The sequence below is a fragment of the Cyrtonyx montezumae genome, unplaced genomic scaffold (genome assembly GCF_038088225.1).
Source record: "Cyrtonyx montezumae isolate F1298 unplaced genomic scaffold, pur_monq_1.0 scaffold_3, whole genome shotgun sequence".
Taxonomy (NCBI): domain Eukaryota; kingdom Metazoa; phylum Chordata; class Aves; order Galliformes; family Odontophoridae; genus Cyrtonyx; species Cyrtonyx montezumae.
The window spans coordinates 23,402,448-23,422,010 of NW_027072034.1; the positions used below are offsets into that span (position 1 = coordinate 23,402,448).

The window sequence follows — 19,563 nt, forward strand, 5'->3', positions numbered from 1 at the left end:
TATCTATCTATATGCATAAATCACAGAATTGCAGGGGTTGGAAGGGACCTCAAGAGATCATTGAGTCCAACCCCTCTGCTAAAGCAGATACTCTGATAGGTTGCACAGATAGGTATCCAAATGTGTCTCGAATATTTCCATATCTATAAACAACAACAAGAAAAAAAAAAGAGGAAAATAAGCAGCAATTCAAAACCAGCAAACCCTTCAGTCCTATCAAAATACTGAAAAATATTTTTTGAAAGGAATTTGATTTAATGAAGAAAAAGCGGAAATCTTATGAGCTAGTGTTCATATCCATTTTAATCAGTGTAGTTGTAGATTTGTTACAGAGCCCCAGGCATTTGTTTAGCAAAGCTAACAAAAATGTCCCTGTGCAAGAGAATCCATCAATTCCAGGAGAGGCGTAAAACTTGCAGTGTACTTTGCCATTAGATACGTCTCTGGACCTTGCCCTCCTGACCACCAGTGTTGCAGAGAGGAATTATATGCCTGTGGGGCAGTTTGAAACCCCGTCAAAGCAGTGGTCATAGTCATGCCTTTCAAGAGGCATGCATCCTGTTTGGAGATACACTTGACAAAGCTCAGCAAGACAGGACTGAACAAAAATAATCCCTGCTGGAGAACAAGACTGTCTTTCCTTTGATGGCCAGCAGCCAGATTCATGAGGTCACTTCCAGTCAAATGCAATATGAAGCAAGGCCATGCCAGCAAGTTATAAGGAATCTCATGCCACCAATGAAGCTGATCCTACTAATCCGTGTTTGAGTTGAGGTCTTACTTCTTACAGAAAGAATATGAAGTTTCCATAGAGCGCACTTGGTTATAATAATAGAATACTATGTAGAATTTAGGTAGGTTCTGCCATAATCCACTACGTTCCTTCTTACTGTTGCTCTTATGTCAGGAAGTGTAGTGAAAACATCTCTCTGCCTGCTACCTGTTCAGGAAATTTCTCAGTTCCTCTTCTTCAGGAACTCCAGTGTCTGTAATGTTTCCTATCAGCCAGTATAAATGTTTTGGTGACATAAAGAAATTTGAAGATGAGGTGCTGAGAAAGTCATTGCAGCCAGTAAGCCATAGATGTTTCCTCAGGTTTGTTGTTTTGACAGTTATCTCTGTATATTGAATGAAAAGTATGATGCTTGGCATCATTAGCATGGGGAACAGGCTATTCTCAATATCATGAGCTTTGTGGGTAGTGCTGGTTAGAAATGATCAAGAATGTTTGGTGAAAGGTGGTGTAAGACTCTGCTTGGCTTGGATCCAGAGTAACTAATGGTAAATGCATCTTATCAGTCTAGCTAATACATTGTGTTTTGATTTTACCTGTTTCAGGCACACTGCAAAGCACAATTTTAATAAACTTCTTGACTGGATTCGTGAGTTTCTATTTGCCTATATTTTAGATGTTGAAGAAATCCAACTTACTTAAAGGAATTACGTAAATCCTTAGCAAGTCAGTATGTTATCCTTGGCTTAGGCAGAAAGCTTCTCCTGTGTCTCTGGAGGACTCAGGTGCTTCTCCCTGTTGATTCCAGACATACTGAGCACGTCCTTTGGGGGAGCTGTGGTTCACTGGGCCCTTGAATCCTTAGCAGACTGCATGTGACACAATCCGGAAAAACATGTTTCCGAGTTTTAAAGCTCTGAAGACTGATCTGAAATAGTGTAGTAATCACTACAGTCTATGATAAATGAGTGTTATATCTTAAAAGATACAAATGTGATGAGGTTATTATCTGTACAGTTTCTTACGGAGAATCTGAACATGTGTAGAAGTCAGTGTGGAAAGAAAAGCTATACCAAAATAACACGCCATTGTTCTAATGGAGTTAAACTGCACCTTCATACCTTCTTGTTTAGGCTACAGAGGAAACTGCTGATACTGTATGGTCTCCAGAGAATATATTGCAGCCAACTTTGGACACGAGTTGTTAGAACAAAATTAAAGAGATTTGGGAAGCTCCACAGGGAGGAAATAAAGTTACTAATACACATTTGAAGTTCAGTAGTTGAAAACTACTCATTACACTCTGAATTAGCAAGCATGACTCTTCAGGTCTGTTTTCCTTTTTGTGCTTCGTTGAGCTGAAGTTGGAAAGGTTCATGGTTTTCATGTTACCTGATAACGGGTGTAACCACTGGCTGCTGTGGGAATAGATGCAGTCCTGTGTATGGGTTGTGGTACACAGCCATTTTTCAGTTTGTTTGAAGGATTCTGTGGATGAAATACTGTAAAATGTACATTAATTATAAAATTGTGTGTATTACTGGTTTGGACAAATCTTTTGTGTCTAATTGGACTTTAATTAAGGTTTACTAAGAATGAGATAAAAGGACTGGTGATTAAATTTTGCACTTAGAAAGAATGCTACAGCTATCACTGTTGCTATTCTTCTGCCAACCCACTTTCTAATCTGCTTTTCATCCTGTTTGAATTAATTCTGTGGCAAGTGCTAGCTGCATTCAGGAGCTTCCCATAACTGTATAAGCACACCCCAGTGTGTCAAGGCAAGTCTAGAAAGAAAGTAGTGTGCTTTCTCCTCATATACCATTGGACAAAAAAAAATGTATCAGTATTTTTTTTTTGAAGTATCCTTTCCCATTTGTGTCTATAGATTAATGACGTTTTATATTCTTCATGACCATCCTCTGAGGAAAGTGCTCCTGGTTTAAATGCAAAAAATGTGAAGTTTGTTAATTTTTTTTTCTATTTGTCTTTCAGAATTCCTATTACTAAATCAAAGAGAAGTAGCTGGGAGCTCTCTGTGAATCTGGGGGATGGGATTTACCCTGTTGCAGTTTCAAAGGACGGCTCATCATTTTCTGTAAGTTCTGCTCATTTTCCAAGATTTTCAGTCCATTGAGGCAATTTATGTTGTCATTGACTCTTATTATAATTTTCTGTTTTTTTCAGTAACCAAACATAGATGTTTATTTTATCTTTAGCAGGCATAACTGTGGAAAAAAAACCCCAAACAAACCAAAAAAGACTCTATGTTAGTTAAATAGTGTGACTATATAAAATTTTTCTCTGCTTGTGTCTGTGGAACATTTTTTATGCACTTCTCTTAAATTAGTCTTTTAATTAACATCCCTCTTTAGTGTCTTGTTTAGATGTAAGGTCTTTATGCTTCCATTGTAAATATTTAAGAGTAAGAAAATAACTGCAACGTTGAGAAACATTACAGTAGTTTAAGTTAGTGATTAAAGAAACAAATCAAAGAACTGACAAAGTTGAATATGTAATCATATTGGAATGGAATTATTTGACACCGAAGTAGTAAAACCGCATGCAGGCAAAGTAAAATCACTTCAGATACATGCGTTTTAACTATTTTTTTTACAAATATTCTAAGATAATTACTTAAACAATATTGTCAGCATGAAAGGCAGACAAGACCATGCCAATAGAACAATAGTAATGCTGTGTTCAGTAGAATAAAGCCAGGATGCAAGCTGGTGGAATTGTATTGAGACAGTAGATTTATAGAGAGAACTACTTTTTATGTCTATTAATAGTAATTCCATAATAAAATGGGATTTTAAAAAATAGTTTACTTGCATTGCATCTGTTAACTCTTAGGCAGAAGTTTTCAAAGGGATCTGAGAAAGCTAGTTTCTCATAGAATCACTGAAATACAGGACAAGACTGAGGAACCTCAGAAGTCTTCTAGTCTGCCTCTGACAGCTGTTTGCTCTTCTCTCCAGTCTTCTCTGAAGAATGTTCTGCAACATCTCCTTCATGATATTTTTAGTTGTGATGTTTGCGGGTAGGTCATATTCAGAATCATGACATTTACTTGAAAAAGGATGTTTAAATGAATATTTCATCAAGTGACGATAGTATTGTTTTGGTGATTGACTCTTTCTTTGCTCTACTAAGATTTCTATTTAAGAGATGTAACAGTTGAAGTTGGTAATGTTTTTAGGTGGTTATTTTCACTTACATGAACTGAGAAAATAAAAATCTTGCATTTAAAGAATCTTTCTGTTGGCCTAAGTAGGACAAGAATATGCCTAAGCAGTTTTCTTTAGAACCATCCATCTGTGTTGCACTATTTTGTACATACTCCATGAATATAAGATAAAAGTTTGAGTAGAGATACTTTCTGTTCCATATGGATCATAGGTGTGCAGGAAAAAAAAGGGTGTGGACAAGATCCATAATTTTAGTCAGCATCTTTTAAAGTTCTCTCTTGCTTGAAGTATGGAAGATGGAGGTCACTTCAGTTGCGTTGATTTCTCTTGGAAACATACTGGGAGGTCTTCAGTGTGACTTTTCAATCAGTCCATAGCATGTAGCACTGTGCTGTGGCTGTGACACTTGCCGCCGCTGTTTAATTGTGCTTTCTGAACTCAGGCCATGTCTGAACACATGCTTTTTTCTGAATTAATGAAATATATATTTACTAGGTGTTCTCTAAGCTTGGATGCAACACATTGCTCAGGCAGCAAAACAGCCTTACCATGACACAGCTGTAATTGTCTTCAGCCTTCACACATTTTAGCTGCAACATTGCTATCTCACAGTGGTCAGCCTGGAGCTGTGAGGCAGTTAGAAAGTGGCTGCTACTTTTCTGAGAGGTAGCACACACATTTTTGAGTGGCTTAGTTAAGTTTCATTTAGTTGCCTAGACTCAAACTTATACTAACTTGATTAATTTTAATAGAGATCTATATTTAAGCCACACTAAAAAGAGAGGAGGCTTAAGCCTTCTTCTGTGCTTTTGTCTCCATTGACATTGAAGGTAACTGAAATTATAAGCTTATATGTGAGTTAATCCTAAGTTAATGAACTGCAGTTGTAAGCTGCACTATCTCTCTACGAGATGCACTGAGAATGATTTTATGCTTTTGCTGCTATTAATTACTGACATGCAGAAACTTTAACATACAGTAAATCTTTCCTACCTGTACCACAGGCCAAATCTGTCAGGCAGTTTAAATGGAACTTCTAGTGTGGCAGCAACATGGGCATTACAGCTCATGCAAGCCCATTTTAACATGGCATGTGTGGAATCTGATTGCTGCTCCTTCAGTTTATTATTCAAACAGTAACACCTCCAATATAATCAAGTTGTCTGGCATTACCGGGCTAAGCAAGAGTGAGTAGTTAAGCATGTCCTTATTTTTCTTGTTTGCTTTTGTAAATTCCTTTATATTTCAAAGTCACTTGACCCCCCTTTGCTACTTTTCCTAGTAGGAAAATTGCTGTGGGCAAGTAGTGCTCTGCAGGAATCCCACTGAAGCAGGGAGGGGAGGAGTAGGTCCTGCAAAGGTCCTGCTCATCTCTGTGCAGCCCTGCAGTGTGATAGGTTGAGGGATTCGAGAGTTAGGAACAACAGAGAGGAAGAATACAGGTCTGTATGGCTACAAGGTTGGGACAGAGGCACTGGAGGCATGGATACAAAAGCTTTTGTGTTCTGATTCTGCCCTAACCAAGACTGTTTACTCTGAGATGATTTTTTAATTATTTGTATCTAGAGAATTTCTTAGCTGATGAAGTAAATCATAGTAGGTGGATTTCATTATGACCATAAGGTCTATCTCACTTAAATTTTAAGGTGTTAGTATTAAAAATAACACCTGAGATTGGGTTTATGCAAAGCAGGAAACTATTTTTGCATACCAAGATTGTTTAGGTACGCTTATTTTTCCTAGATATTGGTCAAGTAGCAGAGGAAATACTGTTCTTTATATATATATATATATATATATATATATGTATATATATTTGCTGCATGGGACTGTGCTGCAGACAAGAACAGCATAAATACAGTACAGTCCAAAATCTTCTGAAATACTATTCAAAATTTTACAATGGAAAAACAATTGACTTAAAAGTCGAATGCTAGGAATAAGAAATCATGTTTCTGATTAGGAGGTATAATGTACCATCAGAAAAAAATGGGAAAACTCGAAGTCCTCTTTATGAACTTTGCTGTCAAAAATGCAAGCCTCACTTTTTGAACTTCCACATTTACTTTTCGCTGTGAAGTTGGTGTGGCACGGGCTCCTGACTTAGTGGGCTGTGTCCCCTTGTGGCTCATGACAAAGATAGCTGAATCCATAGTGCAGCTAGATAGCCCAGTGGGAGGGCCGCCTTCACATTCCTCTTCAGAAGTTTGCTCCTGCTGCCAACTGTGCATTGCAGCAGCAGTGTTCGCATTCTGATTTACTTTGTTTACCACTGGGACCTTTCCAACAGTGACTTCTTTCTTTTTTCCTTAACTCTTCTACTCTCACCAGCTGAAACCTCACCGCCCCACACTGTGCGGTGCTTTGCTCTCTGTGTAGGGAGCATGAGCAGCAGGCTTCTCCATGGTTCCTGCTGTTCACGGGAAGATCATTCGTCAGCATGCTGATCTATGGGTCACCTGTGATTTTCTCCCTTTATCAAGAGTCTTAGTGAGTTGTGCAGCACTAACTGCCTTTTGCTGCTCATCATTTTCCATGATTTTGAGTTCTGTAGCCATCTGTTTTTAACCACTTGATTTGCATCAGTGGTCAAAGCCACTTTAGAGGCCTTGATTCCTGGATCTGGAGGACTCAAATGGTCAAGTGTGAGCAATATTGTTTGCTTGAAATAATGAAAAGAACAAAAAATAATTAGCTTTATTCTTTCCTATTGGTACTGAAAGCTTTTGTGAATGCCAATTTGCTATTTTTATTCTTTAAAAGTAGAAGTAGCTCTGTTATTACTCTGCAGTCAGCTACTTATATGCTATAACACTGATGTTTGTACAAGATGAGTGTACTAGAATTTTTGATATCAGGCAGATGTTTCTGGTAATTTCCTATCAACACAGCAACAAACAATTTAGCAATTAAAAGATTCTAATGACCTGACTGAGAACTGAAGTTTAGCAACTTTGATGAGATCTACTTTCTTACTTACCAACAACTGTCTAAATTAATGTGAATGTCTTTTTGTGTGTGTGTGTGTGTGTGTGTTCCTCTTCCCATTAATTGCTAGAAGAATCCTTTTAAACTAACTGTTTATCATGTATGTCTCTTTAGGTTTTTGGAAAACAGATTCTTCTTTGGTTGGTATCTTTCTTAAATCTACACTTTTTCCTCTCATTACTACTGAAAAGACCAGTGATCAGGATTACTATTACAACAGAACTGGAAGGAGTGATGAATAAGTTCCTTTACATGAGACTAGCCTAAAACAGCAATAAACAGCGTAGAAGCTTCCCCTAACCAACCTCTGGAACTTTTTGTTTGATCCAAATTCAGACAGGAATTGATTTCATCTTGCCCTTATTGACTGTTAGTCTGGTTATCAACTTTTGATTTTCTCAGTTTTTCAATACAAAAACATAATCAAATTTTGTTGATGAGGGTTGGAGTCTGTTTTTCCTTTGCAAAGCTTGAGTGCTCTGTGGAGTACTGAAGGTCTGGAGAGGCAAAAGCTCATGGAAATCTGCATGTACTGAGCAGACTTGGCTGCTGTGTGGTTTCCTCCCACCATGCTGAATATTGCAATTTTAATGTATATCCGTAGGGAATATCTTCAGCCCTTCAGAGCTAAATGTCAGCCACCAAGCCTTCACTGGGCCCATGTTATGGTAGCTTTGTTGCATTTTTTCAGCCCTATTGAGACTGCTCACAACCAGTGTGGAGGTTCTCTGCTAATGACACAGAATAGGAGTTGCTCTCCCCAGCCCCATTGAGAGCAGCTCCCTACTCATTGGTGTGTGTAGGACTTCAGTGTCATTGCCAGCCTTCACCTGCCCTTCTGAATTGTGAAATAATTTAATGTCATTCAGTGAAGTAATACTACTTGTCAACAATTTATGGGCTGTTTGGACCCAATTCCATGACTAATGAGATGGGGTACCCATGGGCCAACACCCTGGGAGAGAGGAAAGGTGAAAAAGGGAAGGGGTAGGGAGATGGGCCCAAAAACAAAACAGTGGCAACGATCTGAGGAGGAAACTAATTCACTAAATATTGGAATTCAATATAATACAATATAATTGGAATTGAAGCTAATAAACAAAGTGACAGAAAGTGTCCGAAATTGAAGGCCTTGAGCTAAATCTGAAGGCAAGGCAGCTGTAGAACCTCTACTGCTGATGTGACCAGCAAAGAGAGAAGTTCTTCTTCTCTTCCAAGAGACAGGTGCCTGGAAATTTGGCAGTTCATGGAACTTGAGCATTAACTCTTCAACTCCCAGTGCCTTACATGATGTTGGGATGTGGAATACCAATAACAAAAATCATAAACAGTTAAAATGTGTAATGAGAATAGCAGCATGGAATGAAAGTGATCTAAGCAAGATAGATCATAAATATGTTGCGCCAGGAATCCAATTATGAGGTTCAATCTATTGGATCCACCATTATACCATTCTTCCATTACAAAGTACAGAGTTGGGTGGTAAACAGTTGACAGTTAATTAGGGGACTAGTGCAGTTTTTTCACTGCTGTAACTGCCTTCCTTAATCCTTTCAGTATTTTTCAGTATTCCTTTGTTAAGAGAATTAGACAACTGAAGAATGGTTTGAAAAAAAGTGATGGATGAATCCAAAGGCTCAAGTGGTGAATACCAGCACTAAGTTGTTACGCTTTAGGAGATACGATCGTGATTATTGGTTTGAAGTTTATTGCTGTATGCATAAGATGAGGACATAATTTTCCTTTCAACAGGGAATTTGTGGCTATTTTTATACAATAAACTGCGTTCTTGAATAAAATTTTTGGCATAGTCCATTTTCTGATTCTTTGCTATAAAAGAGAAATCCTCTGTCTTGAGAATTCTTTATCGCTGATTTGCATGATTTCTCTGGAAATAATTGTTATCGTTCTTTTTCGTGTTAAAAAACAGCCCTTTCTGTTAGGGTTCTTCTTCTCTGTAGTAGATGCATACCTTCCCAGACTGCTTGGATTCATCTTCCAGTCTGTTTAGTTGACAAAGAATTTCCAGATGTTTTCAGTTATAAAGTAGCTTCTTATCACTGCAGTTGTGGTGAATGAAAGTTGTTTATTTTTTCAAAAAAAGCACAAGGTGAAATAGTTCAGAAGTTACTTTGAACAAATGGAAACTTGATAGGTTTCCAGAGGGGCCTGTGTAGATCAAGCACCAAATAAGAGGACCAGAGAAAGCTTAATTACGCTTTCAGATACTACTAGAATGGACTGCCATTTTTACAAAATATTGGATCACTTCCTAAATTCAAATTTAAGAATGAGTAAATATAATACTGGCATGGAATCTCTGTGGAACTTATTGAAATGCTTCACATGCTTCCAAGTGAAGAGTTAATTGATTAATATTTTAAATATTTTTTAGGTAAAAAGAGTTTTTTTTTTCCAATATCTTTTTAACAACAAGAATTTGTAAGTATCTGTGAAGATGTGAAGTTGTCTTCTGTACCTCTGAATTTTCAAAAGAAAACTTGTTGTATAGTGTGTAAATGTAAATATGAAAGGAAAGATCTAAGGCATTATTGTCATTGTACATCCTTTATCATTAGCATGGAGTAGTTAAGTAGTTATCTATATTCTTTACTTTTGTTAGTGAATTCATGTACATCTTACAATTAAGCTTAACATAAAAGTATAACGTTGATAAATGAATTGCTGTTAAACAAACATTTGGTTCATTAAATGCAATTGTGAGTGGAGTAGGATTGTAATTCAGTGTGTGTTCTGTACCACCTTTCCAGTAGACCATGCAGAAGAATAACATTTCCTGGCCCTATCATTATGAAGTTAATGTTCTTTTTAAGAGAATCAGTCATTACTGCAAATATTTTGCATTTCTGATATGCTTCAGGCACATAATACCTCATAACTAATTAGTCATATAAAAGAAATATGAGACCTGTATCAATAGAGGTGAAAAGCACATACCTGTAGGAATTAAAACACAAAAGAAAGCTAGATGGAAAAGATAAAAGTTGACCTACATCTCCAACAGAAGGAAAGGAAAAATTTTCTGCTAATTTCTAAATATGACCTTGTATTATACAGTGACATGTATGTTATATTGCTATATGCATTTAATGAAATACACTTATTCTGGCATCCTATGTTAGTTTGAATGAAGGGAAACTGTAGATGTAAGTCACAAGTATAGAAAGCAGATCAGTTTTGTACTCCTTAATTCTATAAGCAGAAAATTTTAACAGTCTTTTTCAAAGTATTATGTATTTTCCTTGCCTAGTAGCTTACAAATTCTCCACTGAAGTTGTGCGAACAAATCTCTTCATGACTAAGTTCTTTGGGCTGCTGTTTAGGCAGGAGTTAAGGTACATATTTGCACCTTCCTGAGTATTTGGAAGATTTCATGATCAGTGTACTGTTCTGTCACAGCTGGTTTTGCATGGCATTTAATATAATGCAAAATGGTGTCTTGAGTGCCAGAAACTACTGATTGTACTCAGTAGTTAGACTTCTTGGACTTGTATTTAAAATAAAAATTGTTAATTAATGTAACAAATAACATTGATAATGAAAATATTTAGCAAAACATCTCTCTCAGTTAGATGCTTCTTCTACCTACCTGATGGATGCTAGCACTGTGTAGTTAACTCTGTTTCATTTGTAAATCTCCTTTCAAAATGATGTGGTGATATCCATGTTTTGGAGTTGTTGTCCTCTCAATTTCACTGTTATTTAATCTGTTCAAAACGTGTTGGAAGGTAACTGTTTTCCCCACCCAGAAAAGCATATTGCCCAGAGTCAGATTAAGCACTGTCAAACGCAGCTCTGTGTTACTTAGCTACTTAGTTTCCTGTTTGTATTATGTTTAAAAGTGTGCTCTTTAATTCAACTTGGAAGAGCAGTATAATTCATATAATTCATCTACTGATGTTTTGATTGATAGTTCTTTGTTCAACAACATTTTTTTTTTAATTTAGATTTTCATTACTTAAAGGAAATTGGAAGTGGTTTAGGGAAAAGGACTTCTAGAAAGGTTTGAGTCAACTTTTGAGGAGCTGAAGTGACCAACGTTTATTCAGCTCTGCCCTCCAACGGTTTTGTGCGTAGAAGACAAGAATGAAGAGAATGTAAATTTCACCTTTCTCCCTTTGCACTCACTCCTAACTCTACTGATCTTTTCTTTTGCATACTGACTTCTTTTTTGTTGTTTTTCTTTTGTTGTTAAGACTTGATTAGTTTGTGTAATGGCATGTTAATGAGGTATGCATAAGCTTAACCCTTCAGGAAGACAAGAAGCCATGATTTCCACCCTTGCAAAGCACTGCCTTTGTCACTGGGTACAGCAGTGCCTGTTGACTGACTCTGGCTTTACTGATCCCCTATGCTCATTTCTGCACAGTGGCAGATTTCTGCAGGAAAGGTAGAGATGCCCTCATCCTTCCTGATGCGTGGGGACAGTTTCTCCTGGGGGAGACACTGCAGGCTTGAACCCTTCAATCTGAGGAGGGCCCTGATCCTCGTGTTCTGACTTTGTGGGCAACTGCTTTAATTGGTACGTTTCTGTGGCTGCTGACGTTGTGTTTTTTAAATTGAAGTAGCCTTGGCCTTGGTATCTTGTTGTGAACTCAGTGTTTCTGGTATGCATCTCCACTCTGCTGAATTGAATCTCTTGGAGCATATAGATGCGAGAACACATTGTTCATAAATACTGTTAGATAAGCCAGAGGTAAAAATACTTTGGTAAATATTCAGTATACTTACCTAATATTTACATATACTTGTATTAGGAGTGTTTGTGTAATAAGCAAAAGGAGAAAAACAGTCTATCTGGGTTGCTTGTTATTTTAAATAACATACCATTTTAAAAATAAATATATGTAAGGAACTGGTACAATATGTGCATATTTGTTTTGTAAAGAGAGATTGGTGTAGGTTTGTTTGTATATCTCAAACTAGTTTATTCATGCAGCACTTTATAAGCATATACAGAAAATAGCCACAGTGTTGAAAACTAAAAATAACATGAAAAGTGAGGAAATGATTCTGTGGCTTTAATTACATGCTGTCCCCTCCGTGGCAGAGAAGTAAAATAGCTTGGTTGTAGCCCTTCTGTGGTGTACCCGTGTTTCTTCTGTAAATCTCACAGTAACATAGGATCTGGCACTTCTGAGTAGGCTACAAAGAATGCCTAAATTGAAAATGCAGCATAGACTAAATTCGTGAAAAACAGGCATGGTCAGTTTGTATATTTATTTTCCTTGTTTCAGGATCATGCTTCTTTGTTCTGTTTGAAAGCATTGGTCTTAGAGGAGCTAGGTTTTTACAGTGGTGGCTTCTAAGTTACTCAATGGAGACTGGCAGTGTCTTGGGTTTTACCCACAGAGACAGCTTCATATCACGAGTTCCTGTGATATGAAAATGGACACTGTGTTCTCTTATAGGTCATGACCCAACAATTCCAGAACTCCCAGTGAGCCATAAACTAAAATATCAATTTAATATCTGTAACAATACAGACCAATACCATACGATGTTTTTTCTTCAAAAAGTCTTAATTTCTGTCATACCAGCCACCCTTCCTGTCTGCTGAGGTCTTCTGGTGTAAGACTGAAAACTCCTTAGGGCACAGGTAATATCCTCAGTGCATTTGTGTGCCATGGATACTTCACACCCTGCACCAAAATATTTGTATAATTATTTTGTAGTTTCTTAAAGTAATGTTTACATGAGAGTCCTTTGGATGCTTTTTTTTTTTCCTCATTGATTTCACATCCAGTGTAACTGAAAAGAAAAAGCCCCATGAATTCCTCCCTACTCTCAAAGAAACCCCCTCCAGCTTACTTCCCCACCCCCTCCCCAAATTTTGTAGAATCAAAAAATGTTGTGAGCTCCTCCTGCTGGTTCAGCAGTAGCAATAGTTGTATTTAGAAGTATGCTAATGTAATGTTAAGAACCTGGCTTTTTACCACAAAAGCCGTAGTTAACTCTGTAACTCCTGATTGGTATTTCATCTTTAATTCTGTTCTCTTAGCAAAGCTCAGCATGTTTGATATTCAGTATGATGCTCTACTTTGAAATCTCTTGATGCTTTGGCATAGAGGGGCAACTTGGAGTCTCTGCTGCTTTGAGTGGCTTTCTTAGCTCTAAACTTCTTTTCTGTATTTTTTTCCCCTTTAATTTAATTTTTTAAGTAAGCTGGATTGTTAATATTACTTGAATGCAGCTTTTATAGTTTATGAAAAATAATGCTGCTGTAGTGGATAGACATGCGTCAGCTGTGAATAAATGTTTTGATGTACTCTTCTCAAAAGATAGACTAGAAGAGCTTTCCTTTGAAATATGTGAAGCAGTTTTAGACGCAGCTTCTCAGATGGATCTAATTAGACTTTCATACGGACTGGATGTCCGTTTGTTGCAGCTGAATTCTCGTTTCATTCACCCATAACTAGAAACACCTCGCTTCAAACGTGTTTCTTCAAAGAAAGAAGGGTTTAGGGTTCCATGTTTTACTGCTTTTTGATGTTGGTTTCCCTTTAACTGAGAAGACCTTATGTTTATACAACTGTTATTATTAAGAAAACATAGCTTTGTTCAGGATAGTTCATTCAGTATCAGTGTTGGCTATTGGTAGAAGCCGGAGATCTGTAGAATAGATCCTACTATACAAGACCAGTGGGACAGCTGTACGTCTGGCAATTAGGCTCATTGTATGAAGGATTTGAATGCAAGCATAATGTTCTAATAAAATCAGAGAACCAGGATTGTGGGAAAATGAAGATTAGATGTACAAACAATCAGGCTCATCAATGATTAGCAGTACTATTTATTATTTACATCTAGTAGTCTTCAGAGACATTGCATGGTTCCCCATTTTAGGGCATTTCTACAAGGCACAGTTTAACACTGTTCAGAGAAACCTGTGCTGGCTAATGTAGTTTGGGCAGTGCTGTATTAATGCAGCTGTACTGCTCCTAGATGAATTAAGTTGGTTAGAGCTGATGTATGAATCTTCATGTGACACTGCATTGTGCCATGTCCTGACACCTCAGCAGCAAGTAGTATCATGAAAGCTGTAGTGATTAAGTGTCCCTTCCAGCCTAAGCCAGTCTATGGTTCCTGCTTCTAGCATCGCCTGGTAATTTTCTCTGCCTGCACTGCTCTATTTTCTAAAACCCCCTGTCTGTCCTGGTTGTCCTGCCAGTAGGCAGGTCTGGGTCTGCTGTGCAGCCCAGTTGCTGAATGAACAGCATTAGGCTCTTGTCTGTCCAGGTGCTGAATGGCGCACTTCTTGGGCTCTGTACAGATTTTTATTTTCATAAAACCTGGAGAGATTTTAATATATTTGGATAATGCTAACCAGGCAACGGGTTCAGAAGTTGCATGTGGGAGAATTTAGAGACTCAGAAATCAGCAGTGGATTTTAATCCACCTTTCCTTCCAAGATCAGGCTAAGGATACTGAATTATTGAAAGGTTTAAGAAAGAGAACAAAATTGTTCTTAATGAAGGAGAAAGAAAGTAATTCTGAATACTAAAAATGAACTGCAGCACTGTCTGTCTCATAGAGAATAAAAAGGACACTGATTTTAGTAGTCATAATCCACAGCCAGTGGATTATTTCGTTTTCCAGAGAAAATGTACAGATCTCAAGGATATACAATGGAAAGATATCAACTGAAAACTGAAATAGACCTGTGGCTCCATAATCCTAGAAATGCTTAATTATTTCAGGTAATATTGTATGTGCCAGTCTTTGTTTCAAAGAATGGTATTGCTGTTCCAAAATCACTCAGATTTAAGGAATGCCAGATGTCAGGTGTCTTTATTTCATCTGTTGTGAAAATGTAGAGAGGCAGTGAATCACAGAATGAGGGGGAGCACCTGGAGAAGGAGACTTGTTTTGTGGTTAAGGAGGCTGCCTGCTGATTTCTGTCTTTGCTTCTGTTCACATTTTTCAGGAGTACTTCCAAATCTTTGAAACCATACTTTCTAAATGCAGTCAGTTTTGTATGCTCTTCATTCTTTAGCCTCGAGTCATGTTCAGTCCTATGCTGGTATGTGCTAAATATGTGAAGTTTGTTCTAGAAATGTACTTGTGAAGTGTAGTGATCCATGAATGGGTAGGACTTGTTTTACAAAATGCACAGAACTTGTCCAATGTTGTGCCATTTTCCTGAGGATAGTAAAGCTGCATTCCAGCAATTTCACTTTCCAGGCAGATTTTCAAGTCTGTTCCAAATAATAAAGGAGATACTGCAGCCTTTCATAGAAAAATCAGTAGAATTTAGTAATGTGTCCAAAAGTATATTCTTCCACATTAGGAATGGCTACATATTTCTCTCTGGAATTTCCCTTTTATGAAATTGGGACCTGAAAATACAATATGATGATGTGAAGTGTTGCACAACTTCTGTACTAAGGCTCTTCCCTTCCCCCTCACACATAGCTGTGTCCCAGACCCATGCCTTTTGGCAGGCTCTGCCCCTGCTCCTCCCGTGCTCCTTCTGTCTTCATTCCAACCTCGTCTTTCTGTTGTGACTGCCCTCTTGTTTCCACCAGCTAACCTCTATCAGCTGTTTCCTTTATTGCTGTAATCACTGTGTATTTTCACAGAGTGACCTCTTTGTCACTATTGGAACAGCCCAGCTGTTTCATGCTAGCAGACTAGCTTGAATGCACAGTTTATCCCATTTTAATTTGATATCTTCCCGTAGCTGATAAAGGAGGGGAGAAAGACTTTAATGAAAAACGTGTATGGTTAAAGTGACATCTTTATTTTCGTGGTAGTGGGCTTTCCATATTGTTAATTTATAGCAAAGATACTTTTGAGTAATATACTAACTTATATGTTAGTTTTGTAAGAAAAACTACACACTGATGGCCAATCAGTATAACAGACACTAAGCAAGAATGAAGGCTTTTTTTTGTCTGTTTGTTTTATTTAAAAATAGCAGCAATTAATTAAAGAAATGGGTAGAGATAGTGTGTCTACATCCTGGAAAATGGAGAGCCAGAATTTATACTGCCCTTGAACAAGACAGTGGCAAATTCTCAGATAAAACAGAGAAATAGACCCTCTTCCTCACATAGCTGAAGGATCCTTCATGGCCTTGGCAAAGAAGAACTTTCTTGTAGTAGGTGAGCTATTGGTTAGAGAGAAAAGGAACCTAAGGCATGGGTGTCCAACCTTTTAGCTTGCCTGGGCTCTGCACTGAGTGCAGAACTGTCTTGGGCCATGGATTGTTCCAAAAGTAATGTCTCCTATTTATTTCCATGGAGACAGCAACAAACACAAAGAGCACACTTTGCATGATAGAGCAAATTCTCAGCTATAAAAACAATATTTGTCAGCATAGTCACCATCATTAGCTGTATATTTTCACCAGTGATGAGCTTTAGCCTGCAAGCCATGCTTGTCAAAACCTGCATCAGTGGAGGTGACCCACAGCTGCTGTCTCTGCTGCTGAACCGCACCACTCACCACCTCACTGTGCTCACACCCACTGTTTGGTCTCCACAGATGTTTAGTAAGTGTTGATGAATGCCATGGGCACCAGTTTTTCCACACAGAGGAAAAAATTGTGCCCGTGCTTCATATTTTCACACCTTTGCTTCATATGCACTTCCAAGTCAGGTGCTGTTTTGTAAGACTGCCCCTCTGCTGCCATCTGTCACATGAGAAAAACATGTAATGGGATACTGGTGAGAAGGTTCAACCTCTACTACTATACTACCAGCATCCACCTCTGATGTTGTAGACCAACATAATAAAACAGGAGGTGTTACATTTGGAGCAGACCATTTAAAATATATAATATAATTATTGTACATAAGTAAAAAAACTTATTTTAGTTTTTAGTAATATTTTTATGAAAATGATAAAAAAAAAAGAGCAAGAAAACCATAAAGCTAGTGGGAAATGCGACCTTGTTCTTGTGAAAATAATGCATCAGTCTGGTTCGATGGCAGTGGTTGCAATTCTTAGTAAATTTTCCACTGCTCCTCAGAAGTTTTTTGTGAAATTTTGCTCTTCATGTTACTTCATCCTTGGTAACAGTTGTTCACTGTTCACTGTCTGTACTGCCACAAGTAAAGGTGTGACTGTGAAGTGAGGGGTATTTTCTCTTAAAAATAAATATCTGGTAAAGTGCCACGATCAGATTTTTGAGTTGAATATCTGATCACAAATCTATACTTTCAATTTCAAAAATGTATTTATGTTGAATGAATCACAGAATCACAGATTTGTAGGGGTTGGATGGGACCCCTAGAGTTCATTTAGTCCAGTCCCTGCCAAAGCTGGCTCCCTAGACCAGGTTGCATAGGTAGGAAAACAGTTGCAAATATACAAAAAAAAAAAAAAAAGATGATTTTGAAACCTGTTCTCAAATTCCTTTATTGCAACAGAGTGCCTGGCTGCATATTTTTCACTGTTCACAGGATAGTATTCAGCCAGCATATAAAAATATTTGCTAATATTGCAGTTATTTGCTAAACTTCAGTCAGCACTGCATTTATGCCCTCCCTGTGCCCTGGTTTCAGCTTGAACAATATTAATAGCACACTCAGGTTTGGTTGTGAGCGATGGGAGGGAGCTGCCACTGTGATGGTACAGAGCAGGGGACAGCCACAGTGCTAGCTGTGCTGGGCCTCATGTGGCCTGTGGGCTGCAGATTGGATGTGCCTGACCTAAAGGGTGGTCATTGTTAGACAGATCAATCCATCTGCCCGCCCAACCAGCTGAAGTTCACAAGGAGATCAATTCACTTTGGCCTGTATGTGTGATCAGTTCACTTTGGCCTGAATCAAAGGTGATTTAAAATTGCTCACCTGCAGAATGCAAGTACTTGTTACTTGTCTTTTTGTAATTTGTCATAAATCCCAATTCACAATGAAGTCATTACTAAGGTGCAAAATGACTTTAAGGATAAATGCTTTTAGGAGTGTTACTGAGTGTGATCTGTTAAATGTGTTGAACGACTCACTCCTGAACCTTTATTCACAATAAAAACTACAGTAGCTGAGGGTGTGTTCCAGAAAGTTTGGCATTAGTATTATTTTCCAGAATAAGAGGGAAATGTTTTTGAAAATGGCAATAGAAGGGACATTTGGTGTTACACACAACTTTGGCACTTTTGAGTAACTTTGGAACATTTAATCTGCTTTGTTGAATTTGGATGTATCTTCCTATGGATTTATGCTGGTCTTTGATCATAGTATTCCAGATCTGAACCTGTGTCATTGGTGCTTGTCATTGATGCTGGCATTGGAAAAAAGCTGAATGCAGATTCTGCAATTTGGTCTCATATATAAGAAATGTTTAGAGAATAATAATAATAATAATAAAAAAGCATGAGAAATATTGGAAACATTAAAAGTTAGAGTCAGGTTAATGAACTGGGGTAATCTCTGACTGTATCTTACTATGTGAATTTTTTTTTCCCTTATAGAATGGCATTAAAAACCGATCTCTGCAAAGCACGTAGAAGATTAATTAATATTGGGAAAAAAGAGATGTCTGATCCCTTCACCTATACAGTACCCTTTATCTCCTGCAGAGTTTGCCATCTTTTAATGCTATTTGTCATCTTCCCCAACAGGTTTCTTGATATTTTCCTCCACGCTGCCATTTGTACTTTCAGCGATTCCTATGCCAGTACCCTACAGAAACCTGTTATCCCATCCCACCAAAGGATTTGCATATTCATTTGGCCTTTCCCTGCTTGCGCTTTTTGGATTTTCTGTGGAAATATATTTTGTATAAACAATCTCTTGGGTTTTGATAACATTGAACTTCAGTGTTGTAGGAATTCTACCTTAAGTTGCATGCTGTCTTTCAGCTTATATGGGAACATTATCCTTAGTGCCGACTGATTAGAAAACTAGGATGTTTTTTCTTCTTGTTCCAGTGTAAGCCATCTGTATTTAAAATAGCAGCGATAATCTCCTTTTTTATTACAGGCATTCAAATACAGGAAATTGTCATTGGACTACTAATGGAAGTGGTTGGAATATGCCTTCCTTTCAAGGGATCATTTTTCTGGCAGCACCAGGGATTTAACAAAACTCTGTAGACTTGTTATCCGTTTTATTTATAATAGAGAATTTGTGATTTATTTGCATGAGAAAGTACTTAAGGTTCATAGAATCATAGAATCACCAAGGTTGGAAAAGACCTACAAGATCATCCAGACCAACCGTCCACATACCACCAATAATTCTCTCTAAACCATGTCCCTCAACACGTCTAAATGTTTCTTTAGCACCTTTGGGATTGGTCACTCCACCACCTCCCTGGGCAGCCCATTCCAGCACCTGACCACTCTTTCGGAGAAGTAGTATTTCCTAACATCCAGTCTGAATCTCCCCTGGCACAACTTAAAGCCATTCCCTCTAGTCCTATCACTAGTTACACAAGAGAAGTCACCAACCCCGAGCTCACTACAACCTCCCTTCAGGTAGTTTTAGGGAGCAGTAAGGTCTCCCCTGAGCCTCCTCTTCTCCAGACTGAACAATCCCAGTTCCCTCATCCATTCCTTGTTAGACATATGCTCCAGATCCCTCACCAGCTTCGTTGCCCTTCTCTGGACATGCTCTGGAGCCTTGATGTCTTTCTTGCACTGAGGGGTCCAAAACTGAACACAGTACTTGAGGTGCAGCC

At 38.0% G+C, this 19,563-nt stretch overlaps 1 protein-coding gene across 3 annotated transcripts in view; it reads left to right on the top strand.

Annotated features, from left to right (window-relative positions):
- PCCA (propionyl-CoA carboxylase subunit alpha) overlaps positions 1 to 19,563 on the top strand; it is a 263,973-nt gene that overhangs the window by 164,007 nt on the left and 80,403 nt on the right. For all 3 annotated transcript variants that reach the window (XM_065740814.1, XM_065740812.1, XM_065740815.1), the window contains exon 19: positions 2,729 to 2,831. In XM_065740814.1, the coding sequence (XP_065596886.1) occupies positions 2,729 to 2,831 (103 nt within the window). The remainder of the gene's footprint in view (positions 1 to 2,728; positions 2,832 to 19,563) is intronic.